The sequence below is a fragment of the Onychostoma macrolepis genome, chromosome 14, assembly GCF_012432095.1.
Source record: "Onychostoma macrolepis isolate SWU-2019 chromosome 14, ASM1243209v1, whole genome shotgun sequence".
Lineage (NCBI taxonomy): Eukaryota > Metazoa > Chordata > Actinopteri > Cypriniformes > Cyprinidae > Onychostoma > Onychostoma macrolepis.
Window position 1 is genome coordinate 29,621,377 of NC_081168.1, and position 21,317 is coordinate 29,642,693.

Consider the following 21,317-nt stretch of genomic DNA (forward strand, 5'->3'; position numbering starts at 1 on the left):
TTGATTTCCAGTTCTTTCATTTCCGTAGTCGGTAAATCATTTAGAAAACATGCTTATTTATATCTTCAAATCTAATCAATTACCTTTATTTCCTTGGTGCAGCAATGAAACTGTAACCTTTAATGATTATGGGATCAGTTTTTATATGATGATGATGGTAAGGTGAATGACCTAAGTTCTCATAAGTAGATGACAATGATGACAGTCTGAGAAAAATCAATGCAGGAGTCTGATTTGCTCCTCCACTCTGACACATTAATGTAGAGAAGAGTATTGTATATTGCTGTGTGGACGCTCACCTTCACGAAACACACTTCATGTCGCCTAACCACAGAAAACTACAGAGATGCATTTGATCTTAACTGTCATGTGAATGACATTGAATAAATAACCAACAGAATCTGAAAAAACTGAACTGAACTTAAGACATTTCAGAGATTTAAGAAAAACCGTAAATGAATCTCTGTATTACTGTATATCTTATTTCTAATTTTGTTTATTATCAGTTTTCATTAACTAGTTTGAAAGACTGTACTTGGTTTTAGGAGATGGTGGGGAATTCAAATTTCCCAAGACCAAAAACAGAGCGCTTTGAAATTAACTACTACATCTTCTTTATTACTCATTTTGGTGAGCACATTTGCTTGTGATGGCAAGATTGCTGTTGAAGGGGACTTGCAATGACGTTTCCCTTTGCAATGCTGCACTGAGGGCACAAGCCAATTTTAGTATCAATAGCTAAAGCCTTGTCTGTCTGCAATGCAATTAAAAACTCAATTTTGGTAGAGCTTTGCAGCCCACGATAAATGGAACTGTCATCCTTGAATTGTTCTTCCGAATGTTAAAAACACACAGAGGATAGACAATGCTAGGCTACGTGTGCCTTAGTTAAAAATCGTAAAAAATCTCAAATAATGTTATAACAGATGTTGAATGGAAATGATGTGCTATAGATTAATGCGTAATTATAATTTTATATTGTGCATTGATTGGTTGGGACAGGGCAAAGTTACATGCAGTTACATAGTACACAGACTTACACAGTACTCACTTATGTAAATGCACAGTATTGAACACTGTAATATAAAGCACACTCCTGGGCAATCTTTCCACATCATCAATCTGCAATAAACGCAATTACATATCTGGAGTCGAATGTGTTCAGCACCATGGACAGCAGCCCGACTCAATAATAGAGGCAATATAAAAGGGTCATCTTAACGAAACACAACTAGGTCTCTTTGCTGAGTCCACATTCATTATTCACTTAATTTATTAACACTATTCAGCAGTCTGTGTGAGAGACGAGTGCATTGTGTTTTGTGGTGTTCTTGCATTCCGTCTGCCATGTTAATTGTTGGTCTATGCGTCAGATGGACGTCTTTGGACATCGCGTCGCTTCTCGATGTTTTTCTGTTACGTATTGCGTTTTAATGTGATGTGTCAAATTACAAACTTTTTGAAAAGACACATCGATAGTGTTCCATTGTGTTGCATCAAAACTGATTTGTGCTAACTGGCGATCTGTGCACACACGTCAAGCGACCGTGGTGTTGGTCTCAATGTTGTTTGCGCGTGTGTGTCGCGTTTAAACACTGCGTGCCCAAGGCTCAACTTTTAAAAACACACTTTCTCTATTTAAACCCAAATAGTAACATGACTGCTTTACTTCACGCCGTTGTTAATCCAATCGCTACGGTGAATGATTCCTAACAAAGCGATCGATGGTGCTCAATTTAAAGAGCTTCAGGTTACGCGTCAGCGCCTTCCTAAACAATATCATACGGTCTTCCTTCCACGTGACCCCATCTGCACCGAACGCTGCATGTCATGCCAGCAGCTCCAGCAGCCTATCATCATTCACTCGCGACATAGGTTAGTAGATTGCGTGTTAATAAATGAATGCAGTGCACACACCTAAACATCAAAAGGCTGCCTGTCACATATCAAATGTTTGCGTTGTAATTAAGATAATTACATGCTGTGAATAAACTCCTCAAACCCTTGACATGGTGCCGCTGAGGTCATTTAATATGATATTAGCCGGTGGGTTTCCACTTGCCGGAACTGCTTCTCAATGCATTTTGATTCTTTCATGTCGTCTCAACCAGTTGCATGTTCTCATGAATAGTGAGAATAACCTCAGGTAGAATGTACTACTGGGCTAATAACCTAGTCATGTCTAGATAGACCAGGCATGCGTTACATCATGTTAAAATGAACTATATTCTTTAAAAGTTTACATATCAGTCAATGAATAGACTATATCTGCGGCAGCTAATGTTAACTGTACTTAAAATAATTTATGAACAACGTCTGCTTGCATAGTCTGCTTGCTATGAATGACGTTTATTATACGAAATATTAGGCCTATAATGCAACAGAGATATTGTATTTGCTTGCAATAGACTGTATTTATTTGTTATAACATAAAACATGCACTGTAGCGTTTTATGGGCAGATTTAACTGTTTATAGTGTGCATTAAAACGCATTGCCTTTATTACATGAATATTTAAGTGTTATAATGCATTATAAATGTGACTCCGTTAATTCGTGAGCAAGTCTAACAACTGGACTATAATGCATTATGTAAAACCTCTATAACGCATGCATTAAATATACAGGCTTCATAGAAAATGTTACCAAATCTCCTTCTTCTTCTTCAACGTCAGTTCAAGTTTGATCAATATCGCCCTGCTGGTCCAATTGGAGGAGCCGCTCGCACTCACTCTGAATGTGATGCTCTCAGTCGCCTCGACCATCTTCAGCACCAGTCCCTCTCCCTCTTCCTCTCTCTCTCTCTCTCTCTCTCTCTCCCTCTATCTCTCAGTCTGTCTCTCTCCTCACATGCAGAAGAATTGTTCTCCATGAGGCGCTCCGCTTCACTCACGGCTGGATTTCTGCGTTTATGATTCTCTTCAAACAGTTCGTTTTCTAAGGCTTGATTTTTGAGGCAGGAGAGAAAATGGCTCAAAGCGCGCTGCTTTTTTTATTATGGCTATTCGGCACATCTCTCGCTGGCTTCCCCAATCAAATAAATATCGGTGAGTCCGTCCGGATATGCTTTACTTCTTTGGCTTTGTATGTCGATGTCTGGTTTCGATGCATATGCATGTTTAGGTGATATATGAAGACGGTATTATTGCCAGCGGTATTAAGTGCATTAATGCAATCTAAGGAATCATCGCCAATGATACCAAACAAAATTGTCATAAATAATAAAACGATTATGATTATATTTTTATGCAAAAATGTCTAGGTTTCCGCTCTGCATGCATGTCAGCTATCAATCGCTTTTCATAAACTTAAGAGAAAGTTCCTTCATACGAATGGAGGCGAATCGAATTGAGTCGGTGTATAACAATGTTGGAACACATCCATAAATGTGTCTAAATGGATCTGACGCTTAAGCCAGGTGTTTTACATGCATACAGTCTTTATAAGCATGAAATATGTGCATCATCTCTGATTCATTGCTGTTTGGTCTTCATAAAGGTGGGCTCTTCATGCGTTCCACCGTGCAAGAACACAGCGCTTTCAGATTCGCTGTGCAGCTCTACAACACCAATCAGAACATGACTGAGAAACCCTTCCATCTCAATTACAACGTAGATAACCTGGAGTCCTCCAACAGTTTCTCTGTCACTCATGCATGTGAGTACTATGAGCTTTTACCACGATGCTGCTTCATATCACTGACTGAACGAGACTGAGGAATAATTGCTGGAAATCTGTGCAAACCTTTTCTATGAACTGTGATAATAATCATCTCTGTCCATCTGTAACAAACCAGTTGCTACTTTGATAGATTTCAGCTTAATTCTGCAATATAACAAGTGGAGAAACTCTGAAGTAGGCTATTCTGCAGTGAAGAGTTTCTATTACCCCATATATTATCCCATAATTTTGTAATGATCCAGTTACTGCTTTCAGTTGTGCACCACCTATTAACATCAAGCCTCATTGTGGACTTCAGATGAAATTTATTGGTACTGAATAGCTTAATATTAATGATAATAATATAACTAACAGTAGCACAAGTCAAAATGAAAGCAAGGCATACGGTGACAAAATATAAGAGCAAAAAAATAAATAAATAAATACAAGGACAGAACAGATATGGGTGATTTTAGAAGCCAGAGTACCATAACACAAAGAGATGTGTTTTCAGCTGGGTTTCGAGCTCGGATTGGGTGGAGAGGTCACATAGGGACTGGGAAAGAATTTCATAGTTTCGGGCTGATATTACTTTTTTCTAAGCATCATGTTTTTTTTTTTTTTTTTTTTTTTTCTCTCTCTCTGAAAAGCTTCTGATATTTATCAGAATTCTTGCTTTTGAAATTTTTATTTATTTTTTTTCTCCCTAAGTCTTTGCGGTTGGCTTTAGCGTTACGCTTGCTTAATACATGACAAGTCGTTTTGTATTTCTACTTTGATGTTTTTGTGATTGAATCTCTTTGTAATTATGACAGTTCTTTTGCAGCACCCATGCTTGTCCGGTCTGATTTGCAAGTGAAAGTGTTGCAATAAGAGGATGAGCATTCAGTGATAGAAGTGCTTTGTGGGCACAGTCTGTCGGTATTTCTGAGTCAAAATCACTTTGAATTCAAAAGCAAGTTCCCTTGGCAACGCAGAATAACCCCAGCACTGAGGTACAGATAGATGTGAGAAAGATAGCATAAATGATTACACAACCTGAGTTTTTCAAAACAAAATATTTTGTTTTTGGGAACGGAATATTACCTACTAGACTTTGTACACTCACTGTTCATCATAGGTCTCTTTTTCTTAAATAGTGGTCGACCAATATTGATATTTAGAGCAGAGGATGGTGAGTAGATACTGTATAAACAAAATTATCCTCTGGGAAGGCTGATGGTAGTTTTTTTTGGATGGTGTTTTTTTTTTTTTGTTTTTTTTTTTTGGATGTGACCATTTTTATAAAACCAAACCTGTAGCAGTGACATAAATTAACTCTTCCAGTAATTTTAAATATTTGCAACCTTGTTTTGATTTCCAGTGGCATTATTGAGGGCAGTTTTTGTAACTTTTTTTCAAATGTATGCAAACTTTTTCATGTAAATTCTTAAATATAGTCAATAAATGCATTTAGAATAATATTTATAATAATAAGACACTACAGGGCTCAAAAAATATATATCTTTGCACTGCAGAAGTAGCACAGAAGCAGTATATGAAGTGGCACTTAGATGTATTTACATAGACTGTTTAATGCAGCTCAGAGATGCCATGAGTGCATTTACATTGTGATTACAATTGCAAAAATAATGTTATGAGATTTACATTTTAAATATAAAAGATATTGAATATAGAAATATGAAGCGTTGTAAGAGAAAATACATAAATAAGAAAGTAAAATGCCAGTAGGTGGTGGCATGTCACTGTCTAAATGAGCAAGTCATTGATTCATTCATTCAGCTGATTCATTCAAAACAGCTCATTCATTCAGGATCAAAGCAAGCGACTTTACGAATAGATCACTTAATTATTGGCATATTTGTGTGTGTGTTTAAAATTAATTATTTTTTGCCATTGGATAAAGTATAAATTAGCGATGATTTTAAAAGGCCACACTAAGGTTAAAAAATGAGCATTTCTGTTAATTTGGTTCCATTAAATTTAGAAATATTCATACATTATCAGATTTATCAACCTGGCCAATATATACACAAACCATTTTCTGGGATTTTTTCTAACAGGCAAGGCCTATGTCAGATAAACAAAAAGTACACTTGTCATTACTTCAAAGTATTATTACTGTATACGTACATTAAGTATGTTGTAGTAGATGTGCAGCTTATTTTGCTATCTAATATCTGACCGTGATATCCAGCAAACCCTCAGAACTGAATATTTTCACTTATTTAGCACATTCAGTGAAGCTCTCCACCAGTTGCTTTACTCATCCACACACTTTTGTGCTGATCTGATCCTCAGCACCCGTGTGGATTTGTAAACCTCTCTCTAACCTCTGCAGTGTCATCTCAGTAATAAAAAGACCTCATATTGCTTTACTGCACTGACTGTCATTGGGGAAAAAAAGCAACAACAACACATAGGCAGCCAATCAAACTGGAAGTGTCAAGGTGGGGGTGGGATTGTGGTAAAGGAGGCGCGGATCTCCATGTTATGTTGAGTGGCGATCACTTACTAATGAGGTGTCTGCACTGATAAGAGCATAGGCATTAAGAAAATTCGTGAATAAATAATAGAGAACATTGTTCTAGCAACAGTACATGTCCCTGCATCGAGGAGCACATGGCTGGGGAGAAGGAAGCTGAATTTTAGCAATCCAAATAAATGAAGGGGCGCAGCAGTCCTGAGAGCTTCCTTACAAAGCATCGAGAAAATGACTCAAGACTGTCTATAACATCTGATTCATTATCACTTTTTAATGCCAGTGTCATTTTTAAACGTGGTACAAGCTGTTAGCTGGCATGATGATCTTACATTAAACAGGGTATCGACAAAAAAATAAAACAAAATAAAAAATAAGTTAATTTTATCCATTTGGAATTTAATGGATATTGAAAATGGACGTTTCATACCAGAATGGATCCAGTGTCAATGCTTATTAAACTGGTTATGACTATTTGACTATTTATTTGTTTATTTGTTAACATTAATATTAACCTATTTTTAATTACACATTTTAAGTTCTAAAAAGTGGTAGCCTGTGACCATTACCTTGAAGGCCTACACTAAATGGTCAAAAGTTTGGGAATGGTACGATTTATTTATGTTTTGCAATGCAAGGATGCATTTGTTTGATCAAAAATACAGTTAAAATGTGAAATATTACTACATTTTAAAATCACTGTTTTCTATGTGAATATGTTGTAAAATGTAATTTATTCCTGTGATGCAAAGCTGAATTTGCAGCATTATTACTCCAGTCTTCATCCTTCAGAAATCATTCTAATATGCTGATTTGCTGCTCAAGAATCATTTCTGGTTGTTATTAATGTTGAAAACAGTTGTGAAAGTGAAAACACTTCATATTTTTTGTGGAAACCATGATATAGTACCATTCAAAAGCTTGGTGTAAGTATGAAAAAAAAAATTATAATTTATTTTTATTAATCAAAGATGCATTAAATTGTTCAAATGTGACAGTAAAGACACTTATAATGTTACAAAAAAAAAATCTATTTCAAATAAATACTGCTCTTTTGAACTTTCCATTCATCAAAGAATCCTACAAAAAAATGAAATGTATCATGGTTTTCAACAAAAATATGAAGCAGCACAGATGTTTTCAACATTGATAATAATGAGAAATGTTTATTGATCAGCAAATCAGCATTGCATCACTGGAATACATTTTACAATATGTTTACATAGAAAATAGTTATTTTAAATTGTAATAATATTTCACGTTTTTACTCTGTTTTTGATCAAATAAATGTATCCTTGATGAGCAGATGAGATTTTCAAAGATAGTCAGCAATCCCAAATTATGACAAGCATTTTTATTTAATTTTTTTTACCTTATTTAACCAATAAAATTAAAACCAAATATATATTTTTTAGGTTAACATTGTTTTTTCTGTGTCTGAGTGTCCATTGGTGCAGCAACAACATCTTAAATTTTTCACAGACCTTTAAAAAAAAAAATCACTTTTTATGTAGGCTATGTTATGAAAGTTCTTGTGAACAGTCGACCTATTGGATAATCACTGACTTTGTTGGTTAAATGAGTATTAGCTTCATACAAAAGCACACGGCCTGTAGCTAAATGAAGTTCCTAAACGTAAGTTAGGGAGGAGCGAGCCCATCTAATCTTTTAATCAACAGCCAGAGTATATAAGCAGCTGATTACCTCTCTCCAGTCTCAGCTGTTCCAGCATCCCTCCACCTCCCCAATCTCCACCTTCATCTTAGATACCTTGCCCTTTGTAATCGTCCTATATCAAGTCCCTGGGGGGGTATATCAGAGCTCGAGTTGAAGCTGCTTCATCGAGCCCCTCATCAGTCGACAGCAAGCCAAATAAGTTTACTCTATTTCCTAATGATTATATGGGCAAACAAACTCATTAAGTGTAGTAATTGTATTCTTGCAAATGTCACCACTCTTAATTACAGGTATCCATGACAACATTTCATATGAAAGAATGTTTGATGTTAGAATAATAGATTTTTTTCTGTTCCTGCATCCACTGAGAAACCGTAAAAAACTACAGTAAAGAAGTATTTTCCATTACTCCTCAAACGTGACAGCTACACTTTTCATTTTGCATTTCAAAAGCGGCATAAAACATCTGAAGCTTGCTGGATAAAATCTTCAAATCGTTGTGGTGCCGAGTGTGTTTAGATGATGGCATGTGCTAAAGCCATCACAGTCATTTCTAAGTGTTTTCCTTTTACCCGTGTGGCTTTAAAAAATCTGAGATTTGTTTAACAGCAAATCAAAAATGCAGAAAGGATATTGGATTGGTGCAATTACAAGGTGCCAAATGAAAATGTATTGCTGTTTGGTCGCAAGGGTGTTCTAAGCGGTTACTTTCAGGCCCTTATAAGTATGAGCTGTAGTAACAGTGGTACTTGCTGTAACTAATTAATGCCTTAACATGAAGAGTTGTAGTACACAGTGTATTCACCATCTTTCACAGAATAAGGAACAATATATGCTCCTCAAAAAAATTGCCTTACCTTGTAGCATGCATAATAGGTTCCTAGTATAATTTCTTGGTTCACTTGTCTTTAATGTGTTACCGGATTGGAAATATGCGTAATAAAGATTCCAAGTGAGATCTAAAGCTTTATGAATAGAAAATCTGTGTAACATTTCTTTAAACTCCATGAAACATGTTTCAAGATTTAATTTTTCGCCTTGCTTTTCGTGCTGGTTGCTCTATATAAAATCAGTGCATATTAATTTAATTTTGTCACATGGGAGTAGATGTCTTTTAAGGTGAATCTATTTAAGGGAAGCGATGTTCCTTCAAGGCTGAAGCGGCGTCACATGTCTCTCCCTGTAAACCTTCATTAAGAGCAGAGCCCAGCAGCCCACATTCACACAGCAGGCCTGAAACGCAAACAAAATCATTTGTTCTTTCCTAGTTGCTAGATTGTGTTCAAGGAAACTGACTATTTGGTGGATCGAATGTCAGCCCGAAGAGCATCAGTTTACTGTAAATTCACTTGGACAGTCAACAGGGAATGAGGAATGTTTGGGATTTTATTTATTATTTTAGTTATTGTCTATTTGATATGAGTACCATACTAGCATTGAAAAGCTGAGAAAATGGATGCGTGTTTTGCTTCTTACAATCATAAATGGTTTTGTTGTTCAACTGTTTCGCTGTCAGGTTATCAATCAATAATTTAGGTAATTGCTGTTTACAATGTGACAATGAAGCAAACCAATGTTTATGAATGACTGAGCAAAGTAATGAGACTGCTTCTCAAATTGTTCTAGTTGATTGTACTCTGAGATTACATTTTTGGCTGTACAGTTGTTTTTTGTTTCTATTGATGTTGGAGTTATGTAGTCTGGGGACGTTTTGATGAGGTTTCTGCATTTTGTAAGAACTATCACTCAGTGATGGGTCATGTGTCACCCCAAAACCAAAAGAGAGAAAATCCTTTTATATATTAAAAAAAAAGTATAATATATATATATTATGTTACATAGAAAGTATATTTTGGTTTGGGGACCATTAATATTTTGATATTATGCCAGTTATTTGCTATTTGCATTTGCTACTCAATTTCACATAATAATTTTTCCTTCTCATTCATCAATTCTTTTTTGTTTGTTTGTTTGTTTTTTCTAATTCTCATTATTCTCAAAGGTGATTCTCATTAGTTTCTCAAACTATTGTGTAAAACATGTATGTGTATCATCATAAATATAGTACAACAAATACTTATATAGCTGTATTTGTTTATAACTTTATACATGTATAACTTTATGAAAGCTTTAAACTTAAACATAAATGTGGTTGCATACTGTTAAATGTATAAAAAAATACAAATGCGATAGAGTGTGTGCGTGTGTGTGTGCGTGCGCGTTTTTGTGAAAAGTCAGGACATAGATTTGTATAATGACAAAGGTATGACAGGTATTACAAGGTGAAGGTGACATCTCAGGACATTGACCCATGTCCCCACTTTTCAAAATGCTTATAAATCACTCAGAATGAGGTTTTTTTGGGGAAAGTTGAAATGCACAGTCTCCTGTAAGGGGTAGGTTTAGGTGTAGGGTTGGTGTAGGGCAATAGCACATACAGTAAGTACAGTATAAAAACCATTACGCCTATGGGATGTCCCCACTTTTCACAAAAAACGAACGTGTGTGTGTGTGTGAATGAATGAGTGAGTGAGTGTGAGTGTGTGTGTGTGTGTGTGTGTGTGTGTGTGTGTGTGTGTGTGTGTGTGTGTGTGTGTGTGTGTGTGTATACACACAAACTATACTGTTTTATTGGATTTTGTAGTGAAACCTGAACATTTCTTGACAGGTTTTGTGAGATTCCCCCTGACATCTGAAACGGATCGCCAGGGAAAGAGACCGGCAGTCATTGTGACCGTTCAACGGTTTCTTGCATCTTATTTAGTCTTTCATTTTTACACTTTAATGATAACAAATTTGCTCCTATTAAAATCTGTCGAAGAACAGAAGAATATATGTTTGAACGAGCGATGTAATGGTGATGTAGAACTGCTTGTACACCAAAGACAGCTCTGTCAAAACTGTCTGCCACACAAGCACAATGAAATGGCCATCCGCTGCAAAATGTTCTGGCAGAAATGCAGGGCTCACCAAAATAATAGAATAAATAGACTCAAAATGACATTTCACCTCTACTGCCTATTGACTGAGACAGATTTCTGAGTCACTGAAGTATGTTGAGCACAACAAAGTACAGCGATTGCTAGAGCCCGAGATAAGGGCCGTATTTGCCATTGGGAATCAGCTGTGATGTGTACTGTGAAGACAGTATGCGCAATATGGCAACTGCAAACAGCACATCTAAGCATGTTTTGTTTACATTAATTCAGTACCCAAGTACATTCTGCATTCTGTCACTCCTCGCTGTAATGAGATATGAATCTTTCCAGACAGCATACATTATTTCTGGGAGAGCGGGACGTCTTTATATTTGCAGAACGCAGCATATTAGAGATTTTAACATATTGCACTTAATAGAGCACATCTGTTGCGACTGCAAATATTTACATTTTATCTCAGTCTCCGTGAGAAGATTTTGTCCAGTCACAAGTCTGTGTTTGTTTCGCCACAGTGAATGTAATGCTGCGTTTGTTTGCTGCCAAATCGAGTCTTAAGCAAGTCTCAGTTTTGCAAGTGGAACTTTGGAAAAAAATTTACTTCTGAACACTTTGCTTTGTTTTGTGCTACTCACGGCGGATGTATCTGCCAAGACGCATGAATTTTCCTCCAAGCGTGCTGATTTGTGTTTGGTACGTGGTTTTGCTTCTATTGCTCATTGTAGTTTTTGTGAGCCACTTTTGGGTTTCGACTGTGGTTTTCTTAACCAATCTATGGAGTGTGTTAAGCACAAAGCTTTTAAACAATGCTTTTACAGAGTAGATAAAACAAGACATTTACCCTCCAAAAACAAGGAAATTGCCTGTGATGTTTGTGAGAATTTTAAAACAAACTGAATGCTATTTCACTGAGATTTGAATTTCGTATTGTGTGCCAGGGCATTGTTAACAGCTGAACTGCCTCGGATAGGTTCTGCAAATCTCTTTCAGCTTGAAATTACAAATGTACCTAAATCATGAGGTGGAATCCATTCTCTTGATTGGAATATGAAACAAGTTGTCCTAACAATGCTTATAAAATTGCCATTCTCTAATGGGATCAGTATAGCCAAATTGGAATCAAACTGCTGTGCCTTGTTTTGCCTTATGCTTCTCTAAACAAATAAGCACAGGATCTCTGAGACTGAAGTTTTATGAGATGTGCATTTCCTGTTTCACCAAAAAAATAAATAAAATGCTTTTGCTTGTCACGTCTGAGCCATATTACTTCTGATAAGACAGGGCAAATAGCCTCAAGTACATTTGACCATGTCAAAGTCCATTAGAATTTTGTTTAGTCGATTAGCCTGAGTGAACTTCTTGTAGTTTGCAGGAAAAAAGAGAGGCATTTTTGTTGCTTTTCTGTTTAAGTCAAAGTTATTAAAGCTGTAGTGTATTACCTTTTTTGATGTTAAAATATTATTCTGTCCCATCTTAAAGTCAGCATGAAATCAAAACTGACCCAATAGAATGAGTCATCTATGCATATATATTTTCACATAATCAAAATGGCATAACCTGTTATAACTCTGCTGATGTTTTTAAAGCCATATCGTAGTTCAGTCATTCACATTCAGATCTGTTTCTATACTTGCATGCAACACTTCTTCCATTTAACAAAATAAAATAAAATAAAAATGTCCTACTTTTTTCTGGTTAGATAAGTCATTTCACTCAGAAATATTTAACATTGTGACAATAAATTTGTTTGCAACTTACATTTCATGTTGCAACTACAGGTATTTCCATAAAACTGTAAACACTGTGATCCTGTGTGTGCATCCAGTGCCGTGAGTTTGATGTAGGGCTATATGTGTGTGCAACCAGTTGCAGAATGAGGTTGTGTTTAGGATCCTATCGAAAATAATTTAGTTTGAAAACTTGGTAACGCCTTAGATTAGGGAACACATATGCACTATTGATTTCCCTCAATAAACCCCTAATTACTGCTTATTGATAGTAAGTAAGACTAATAGTATAGGGACCACTTCTCACTATAAAGGAGTTGCTTATTAGCATGCCTATTATTAACATATTGGCTGTTTATTAATACTTGCAATGCACATATTCTGCATGGCCATATTCTACATCCCTAATCCTACCCAAAATTTAACAACTACCTTACTAACTATTAATAAGCAGCAAATTAGGAGTTTATTGAGGCAAAAGTCATAGTTAATGGTTTGTTAATAGTGAGAATTGGACCTTAAAATAAAGAGTGACCAGCAGCTATTGTAGTAGTTATATTTAGGTATTGGATAGGATTATGGGATCTAGAATATAGTTGTGCAGAATAAGGCATTCATACCGTATGTGTTTTATAAGTACTCATAAACAGCCAATATGGTACTAACATGCATGCTAACAAGTAATGGTGAATAGCTTTCCCTAATCTAAAGTGTTACAAAAAGTTTTGAAAAAAGTTTGAATTTAATTGATGCACACAAATTCAGCTTCAGTTCTCTGTGACTTTAATTTCAGAACGTTAGTCTTTAGAAGTTTATTCCTTCTCTCAACATTACTGTGACTTACAGCATTGCATGTTAAAGTGATTTTGAAGCCGCTCTGTTAAATTAATTAGTGACACTAGCTAAACAATATTTGAGCGTGCTAATCCTCCAGGCAGGGCTTTGAATGTTCGATACATTTTCTTGCCCAAGACTAAGACAGATGTGCGACTTTGAAGTACGGTTGACAAGAGGTGAAAGGGGAGGGGACGGTGGTAGCTCCCTAATTACTTCTGTTTTCCCATTATGCCATTCAAGGCTTGAAGTCGCAGGTACATTTAGACGAGCAGTTCAAAGCCAAAGAAGCAACATGAAAAGACTGTGGGTGCTGCGTTTCTTTTCTGATGGCCACAGCTGAATTAAAGCTGAGTGTGTCTTCCTCCTAGCAGCACGAACAGTGAGACCGGTGCACTTTTTTTGTTCTCTTCGTGAGCTTACTTTCCTTGATTTTTGTTAAAGAAAGAATTTGCATTCCTAGGCCCTTTAATCTCATCTCTCCGTCTGCACCAAGTTGCCCATCTTTCATTCTGTCATTAGGCTAATGGTGTGCATCTCCTCTGCCAAGATTTTACATGTGCCTACCCCCTTTTTTATGGGACCCGCCAGTTTCTTACACACCCGGCTAGCAGATGGTTATTTGGACACGTTGCTCTGCAGTCTGCTGTTTTACTTTTTGGAAAAAGAGCTACAACAAAGCTTGATTTTATGTTATTCACATTTACTTGACTAGTAGGGAATGCTACTAGTGGCAGCAAACAGAACTGTTAAATTAATGAAGCAATATGAGCACGAGTGCAGTTGTACTGAATATCGCAGATGTTGTTTTTATACAACAATCACATGAATAAGAGGTTCAAGTCAAGTAAACTGGTTAGTTCATACATTTTGTTGTTTTCAATGTGGAAATGCCAGTTTACATTGGTGCTTCCTCTGTGTTTCAGAAAAGATCTCCATCAACACTACTCGACCAAAAATGCATTCATGCTGTAGCATCACGCTACATAATATATTACGCTTTTACTAAAAACTCACTTTAAACCACCTACGAGTAATAACTTCCAACTGTGATCTAATGGGGGTTTGGTGATGTGATACTGCTGAAATATGTTATTTGTAGCCTTTTGCACTCTTAATTGTCATGAAAATAGGCAGAATCTCATGAAAATCACGTACGGCTCCAACCTGTCCTCCAACCAATACGCCCGTATAGGTCGTTTGTCCAAATCCCTGAAATATGACCCATCAGAGCGTATACTACAATTGCGCCCCTATCGGCAACAGGACATTTTCATATTAATGTTTTGTACTCTTTTATCTGCATTATAGCTCGGATTTCGTGTAGCTCGGTTGGTAGAGCATTGCGTTATACGACGATATGTAATTACGTGATCATGTGATCATGGGTTCGATCCCAGAGAACGCACAGGCTCATAAAATGTGCACTAAAAATCATGATTTTGCATGATTGCTGTAAGGGGTAGGTTTAGGGGTAGGGTTAGGTGTGGTCATTCGTACGAATTAGCCACCTAGTAAATGTAAATGTACGAATACTGTGAGATCGGTATAAAAAAGTCCACACATTGCATTTAAATAAACACGCATTTTGATTGGTAATGACAGTCATACGTCATTTCATGACGACAGACGCAACACGAGACTGTCATTATTTTTACGCGTGCTAGAGGGCGCTTAACTTTAAAACGTAAATATAGATCGTAATAAGGGCTTGCACAAACGACCTATAGGGTCGTTTTTTGTTGATGGACAGGCTCTACAAATCATATGCCACCGTATTCATGTTTTCATTAGATTCATGTTTCATGCATAGTAACGTTTCTTTCGGTTTGTTGTGTACAGAACAGAACATGGAAGTTTGTCCTGTGTACTTCCTCTGAGTCATAACAGCGATCTACGGCTCTGTGTATTAAATGCTGCTCCATCTGAAAGTACGAGATGGAGATTTACTACTAATCACAGAACCGGCTTTACTGACGAGATGCGCAAGACAATCGCTTGCGATTTATTGTGCAGTCCTACCTGAAAGCCGGTCTGAATCAGAGTATGTGAGTGGAGCGGAGTGACGGACATTTCGCTTCCTCACTCAAAACATTCTGCAATCGCTCAGTTCCAGCTTCACTTCAGGCTTTCCATTCCCCGCTCCAAACCATCCTGGAATGAGACAAAATCTGCTTTTTTGAACCAGACGGTCTAGTTACAGTATCTAGCAGCAGGAGCGAATCTAAGCAAGCCCAGCCTTGACCACTTTGTATGGAATAGCTTTGCTGTTTAATTTTATCTGGACTTCAAACCTGCAACGTTGGCAGTGCCATGGAGCACTACAGGAGCGCACATTATTTGTGGTGCAAAAGGGGTGGTTTAGAATGTCTGACAAACTCTTAATCTCTCGTGAGTGGCAAGGTTTCTCTTGACTGTCAGTCAGCAGGACAGCACAGCTTGTACTACGATCAAACTCAGCTGCAAAGAGCATATGTAATGACAGGTTGAAAGATGAAAGACTCAACTTGTTCTCCCTCTTTCTTCCTAACTGTCTCTCGCTTTTATTTTAACATGGAATTGTGAAGTCATGTATGACTTTCTTTCACAGATGCCCTTGACAGTCTATGGTATCTTGGCCCAGCGCTGTTCTCATTAGCCAGAGCGTTGGTCCACCGGAGGTGTTTTGTCAGGTCATTCTCCCCCTCGCAATCTGAAGCCAAAAAAAGCAACTTATGCCTGGGTCTCCAGTCAGAATTGTGGTGTCCAGCATTGCTGGAGTCGGGGGAGATCTGTCAAATGAGAGGGAGGATGTCTTCAGGGCAAGTGGACAGTTGCTGTCCCACCATGGATCAACTGTTCAGGCAGCGACTCAGAGAATGGACAGAGAATGAATACACGGCTTCACAAACATATACACATACAGTAGCTGCATATGGTTCATCTACTGGCTTCTTCTTTAACCCTCAGATCTTCTTAGAAATATAAGTTTTTACATTTCCTAAAAGCAAACATGAGTGTGCCTTGTCAATGTACTCATTAGAGCATTGTGGGCATTATAATGAAGTTTATACAGTAGGGTTTTCTGGGTTGTTGCTAGGGTGTTTCTAGGATGGTTGCTAGGTAGATGCTTACTGGCCCAAGACAAATGAGCTGACCATCTAGTGATTTTCTCTACATATTGCAACATTGGGGCATATTGTCTGTTTATTAGTACTTATAAAGCACATATCAATGCCTTATTCTGCACAACTATATTCTAGATCCCTTAATCCTACCCCATACCTATACTTAACAACTACCTTACTAACTATTAATAAGGAGCAAATTAGGAGTTTATGGCAAAAGCCATAGTTAATAGTGGCTTTGGTTCTTAAAATAAAGTGTGACCAAAACTTATATTTTTGCAAAACTCCAAAAACGTACCTAAACATATAAAGCAATTCACTGTGATTTCATAATGAAGTGAACACTAGTGGCAGTAAAGCACTAATAACTTGTATTCCTTTTCACACAAATCATGATTACGTGGCAGACTATCAGTTAATAAAGATTTATTTTTCACATGGTTCCTTGCACTATACTATGTTAAAACAATTTTAACATATTGCATGATTTGTAAAACGACTACATTTTGACTTTTGCATTACATAATCAGCTTCAAATGTATGGCTTTTCTGATCTAGCAAACCTCTACAATCTAATACAAAGACTATAGAAATACAAAGATGGTTCACTCCTATACTTATGAATGGGAGAAACTGCAACGCACAATATGGCTTAATAGTCCTGTCTTCTAAATGAAAGAGCCGATCGCTGTTTGGTAACATCTTTGCGTCACTGCAGTGGCCATTATAAGCTCCTGTTCCCATAGAAACCTGAGGATAAGACAGTTAATGTGCATGCGCATTGGCTGGTCTAGCCTGAAAACTAGCTTTTTAAATGCTATTTGAGCATAAGAAACAACATTCATTGGGCAGCTCATTTTAGATTTTGTTGCTGACTTGAAATATGTAATTTAATTGCGAGTTCAGTGAACAGCTTTTTTTTCTGATTTCAGGATTCCCTCATTCATTTAGATAGGACTTGGTCTTATTTGAGCTGCCCGGAGGCGCTGCAAATATGGCCGCTGATTGAACAGACTTTCCTTGAAGGGGACTTTGGCTAAAAGGTGTTTTCATCTCACATTTGTTTTTGTTAACTCTATCAGTTAGGTTTGGGGTCGGGTGTAGTGTAGGTGGCATGTTATTCTCAAATATAGTAGACCATTAACCTTGAGCGCCACTCACCAGACATTTAATTTCCAAGCAGCAGCGATATGTACAACAAGCAATATTGAAACATTGGCAGATTAACAATCATCTGTACTAAGTATTATATTATGTACTATACTGTATACTAAATATCAGGTATGAACATTAATGATGTACACTTATAACATAGATACCACACTTTCTTTTACCACACTATTGAAAATGTCTCTCCAGAGAGATCTCTACGAAGGCCTGCAAACATTGTCTATGAATTTCTAATTGACTATTATTGGTGGCAATAAATTAATCTTTTCAGATCTACTACAAGCAAAGTAAACATAGCAAGTGAATATACCATTTAGAGTTATTACCGTTTTAGCGTTTGCCACAATCACATCAGACTTGCTTACCTGTGTATGGAGGCTTCATTCAATCTTACATGTGCTGATCAAATCATGGCCATTAGGAGATGATAGGAAGGACCTTCATCTGTCCTCTTCTACATGGATGTGCTTGAAGAGATTTGAAAGCAGGCTATGCAGACAAGTGCGTTTGATATTCTGCTGAAAGAAACCAGGAAGGATCAAGGGCCCAGGACGATTGGCAATTCATTTGTATGCTTTAAGAGGAATGATATCTTCAACAGAGAACGGTCAAGGGTACAAATAATGTGCTGAAAGAGAATGTTAAAGAGGACATAGACAGAGCATAAACATAAATAAATAAATAAAACTCCCTGAAAGCTCTATATGACAACTGAAGGCACAATATGAAAATGCTTAATAAAATACTACTACTAATCTATCGACTAATTATTAAGTGATTGCATTACTATTACTACTCCTCATACTTGGTATTCAACTCAAAACTCCCACACTTAACTTGTCCTGAATCATTTGTGACATTGACATGGATAGCATCGCAGACCAGGGGTTTTTCGAAATTCTTATCCCAAGGACCCCCATATATTATAATCCCATTGCAAGGGACCCCCTTCTCAAGTATAAATGCAGCTGTAAGTTTAATTATAAAGACCAATTGAAATATATCTAAAAACAGTATGATTTTATAATGACATGTTGAACATATAATGATATGTTGATTGAGATATTAAATGATCCAGAAGCCAATAATTTATTTCTGCAAACAATATAATGTCTTTATTGTCATTATGCTTCAGCCAAAAAAAAAATTTACAAAAGTATAATTTGGACATTGTACACCTTGTATTAAATGGTTTCCTACCCACTGTTCATTTTAGATGCACAGTACTTAGATTAAATATTTTCAACTCAATATTTGTCTAATTGGTAACACTTTATTTTAATAGTCCTACTACTACTAACTATAAGTAACTTTGAAAATTACTTGTCAACTAACTCTCATTAGAAAATGATTAGACTGTTGGGTAGTAGAATATGTTGACTTGCAAAGTCACTTATAGTCAGTAAAATGTCTGTTGGTACAGCATCAAAATAAAGTGTAAGCAGATATTAAGCAGACAGTCTACTAATACTCTAATGATTACTAGTTGGCATGGAGTTGACAAGTTACTTACAGTATGCATAGTAGAATGCCTAAAGTGGACTATCAAAATAAAGTGTTACTGTATTGTTTTCTCACAGAAAATATTTTTTAAAATTCTGATTTCAGCTTTTTTTAAATCATGTTTTAATGTTGAAAATTATGGTTGTCAATACAATACAATTTTATTAACATGATTTCTGGCAAATCTTTAGAAAACATAAAGAAAAATGTTATTTTATAATAATATCACACTACTGTTATTTATTTATTTAGTTATTATTATTAGCCTTTTTGACTCACAACCACCTACAACACCCTAGCAACCCGATAAAAGTGCTCACATGACTCAGAAGTTGTGTATGGGCAGGTACCAGTCAGATTTCCTAAGAAAATACTGTAAATATCTAGTTTCTTTCTTTCTTTTTTTTATTTTTTTATTTCCCTCATGTTTAAAGAAAAGTCTAAATAAATAAAATGAAGCAATATGCTGGCACCATGTGGCAGGAAATATATGCAGATGTATGCAGAGCAGTATGCTGGAAAGGTCCCATAGAGACAGTCATTGTTCACGGTCATCAGGGGATGTGATCCCTCAGTAAATCTGTTGCGGGATTCCATGGCGGTTTCCATGCTATGCAGGCAGGTTAGGATTTGAGGTCCCAAAGCGGCCGCAAAGCAGTCACATGGTATGATTTTTGTCAGTAAAGGGCACAGCGTGGTGCGCAGCAGCCAAGCCTTCCATAACTCCATACCCTGTCCCTACACGAATAGATTTTTGTATTGTTTGTGTTGCTGCTGTCCTTGGTCCTGAAAGACTGCCCTTGCCAAAGCGTCATGAACTCACAGGCCTCGCCATTACATGAGAACAATGACATCATCCTGTGTTATGAAATCCGGTATAATTAAGGCTTTATTTCTGGAAGAGCATTACAAAACTCATCACCTCTATCTGTTCCCAGAATCGAGCTCTGGAGAGATCCTAAGAGATAGCTTTCGGAAGACACTTCACTCACTTGAAGGCAAATAAAACACAATGAATTTTTAATGCCAATATCAAAGGAAACCTGAGGAGTGTAGTAGCTGTGTCTTATTTATCCTGGTATCACTGGTGCTCGCAGATGTTGTTTGATATAACAGCGGCTTTCAAGTCTCTAGTTGTTTGAGGTGCTGCGTACTCCATCCATCCAGCCCAAGTAGCGCTTTGACCGTTTTCAAAACCAAGGGGACGTTTTGACAGCGTTGCAACGGTAGCGTCGGTCTGGCAGTGAGCTCTTATTAGATGGAGCGCTGGTCTTATCTACCTGTTGTTTTCGTGGGACCATGTTTCGAGAAGTTCTTTTCTCCTAAATCACTTTGAGGCAGAAATCAACAGATGACAGATCTTGCCCTTGCTGTTATTGAAGATGATATCAGAATGATGATATGACAAGAATGCACAGCTGACCATAAAAATCACCAGTAAACAGAAGGGGGAAATAAGTATAAGAGTAAATATTCCCACAGCCTCATAAAATCTCATTTATGCTTTGAAAATGTTTATCTGCAGTGCAAAGCTGCAGATGGTTTATGGCGAACCTTATGACACGCTCCTGGTTTGCACAATCACACAAATGAAAATGACTTGTTATTATGGACTGTTTATCACTCATGTGTCACAGCTGTGGAAGAAAAAAAAAGGGCTTTGTGATTGTGACAAAACAGCAGTGGGGTTGGGGAAAACAGGGTTGGGAAAACAGGATGCACCATTCTTTCAGAGATTCACAGAATAGTTCAGAAAGTGTGAACAAAAAGAGAGACCGGGGAGTGTTCAACCAATCCATCAGTTTAACCATTTCAAAATGAGCTCCAGGGGCAAAATCATTATCATACATGAGCACAATGCTCCTGAGGTGACTGTACAAGTTGTAAAATCTATAAAAATGTAATGGATTTAAAGTACAAAGCCAATTTTGAGGTGGAAAATTAAAATCTGGTATGTAATTTTATTTCCAGTTGCATTAATGAATATTAAATGACGGAAGTGAATCAGCAGATTTTATACACTCACACAAGCTGCATTTTTACAGCAGTTGGATCCTCTAGCTCTCATTTCTGAGTAGCCCAGCCTGGCAATTTCCATATTATTTGCTTTTGAATGAAATGTGTACTATATGTACACCATTAAAACGGGGGTGATGGCTGTTGGCACAACATTAAGTATTAAGCAAATTCATGTGCCAAATTTGAAACGTCCATGTTTTGAT

At 36.9% G+C, this 21,317-nt stretch overlaps 1 protein-coding gene across 4 annotated transcripts in view; it reads left to right on the forward strand.

Moving 5' to 3' along the window:
• The first annotated feature begins 2,764 nt into the window (after nt 1-2,764).
• Nucleotides 2,765-21,317, forward strand: part of gria3b (glutamate receptor, ionotropic, AMPA 3b) — a 116,658-nt gene continuing 98,105 nt past the window's right edge. For all 4 annotated transcript variants that reach the window (XR_009274170.1, XM_058797932.1, XM_058797933.1 and 1 more), the window contains exons 1-2: nt 2,765-3,046; nt 3,498-3,656. Coding sequence is in view for 3 of the 4 variants with exons in the window: in XM_058797932.1 (XP_058653915.1) it covers nt 2,968-3,046; nt 3,498-3,656 (238 nt within the window). In the remaining variant the exon portion in view is untranslated. The remainder of the gene's footprint in view (nt 3,047-3,497; nt 3,657-21,317) is intronic.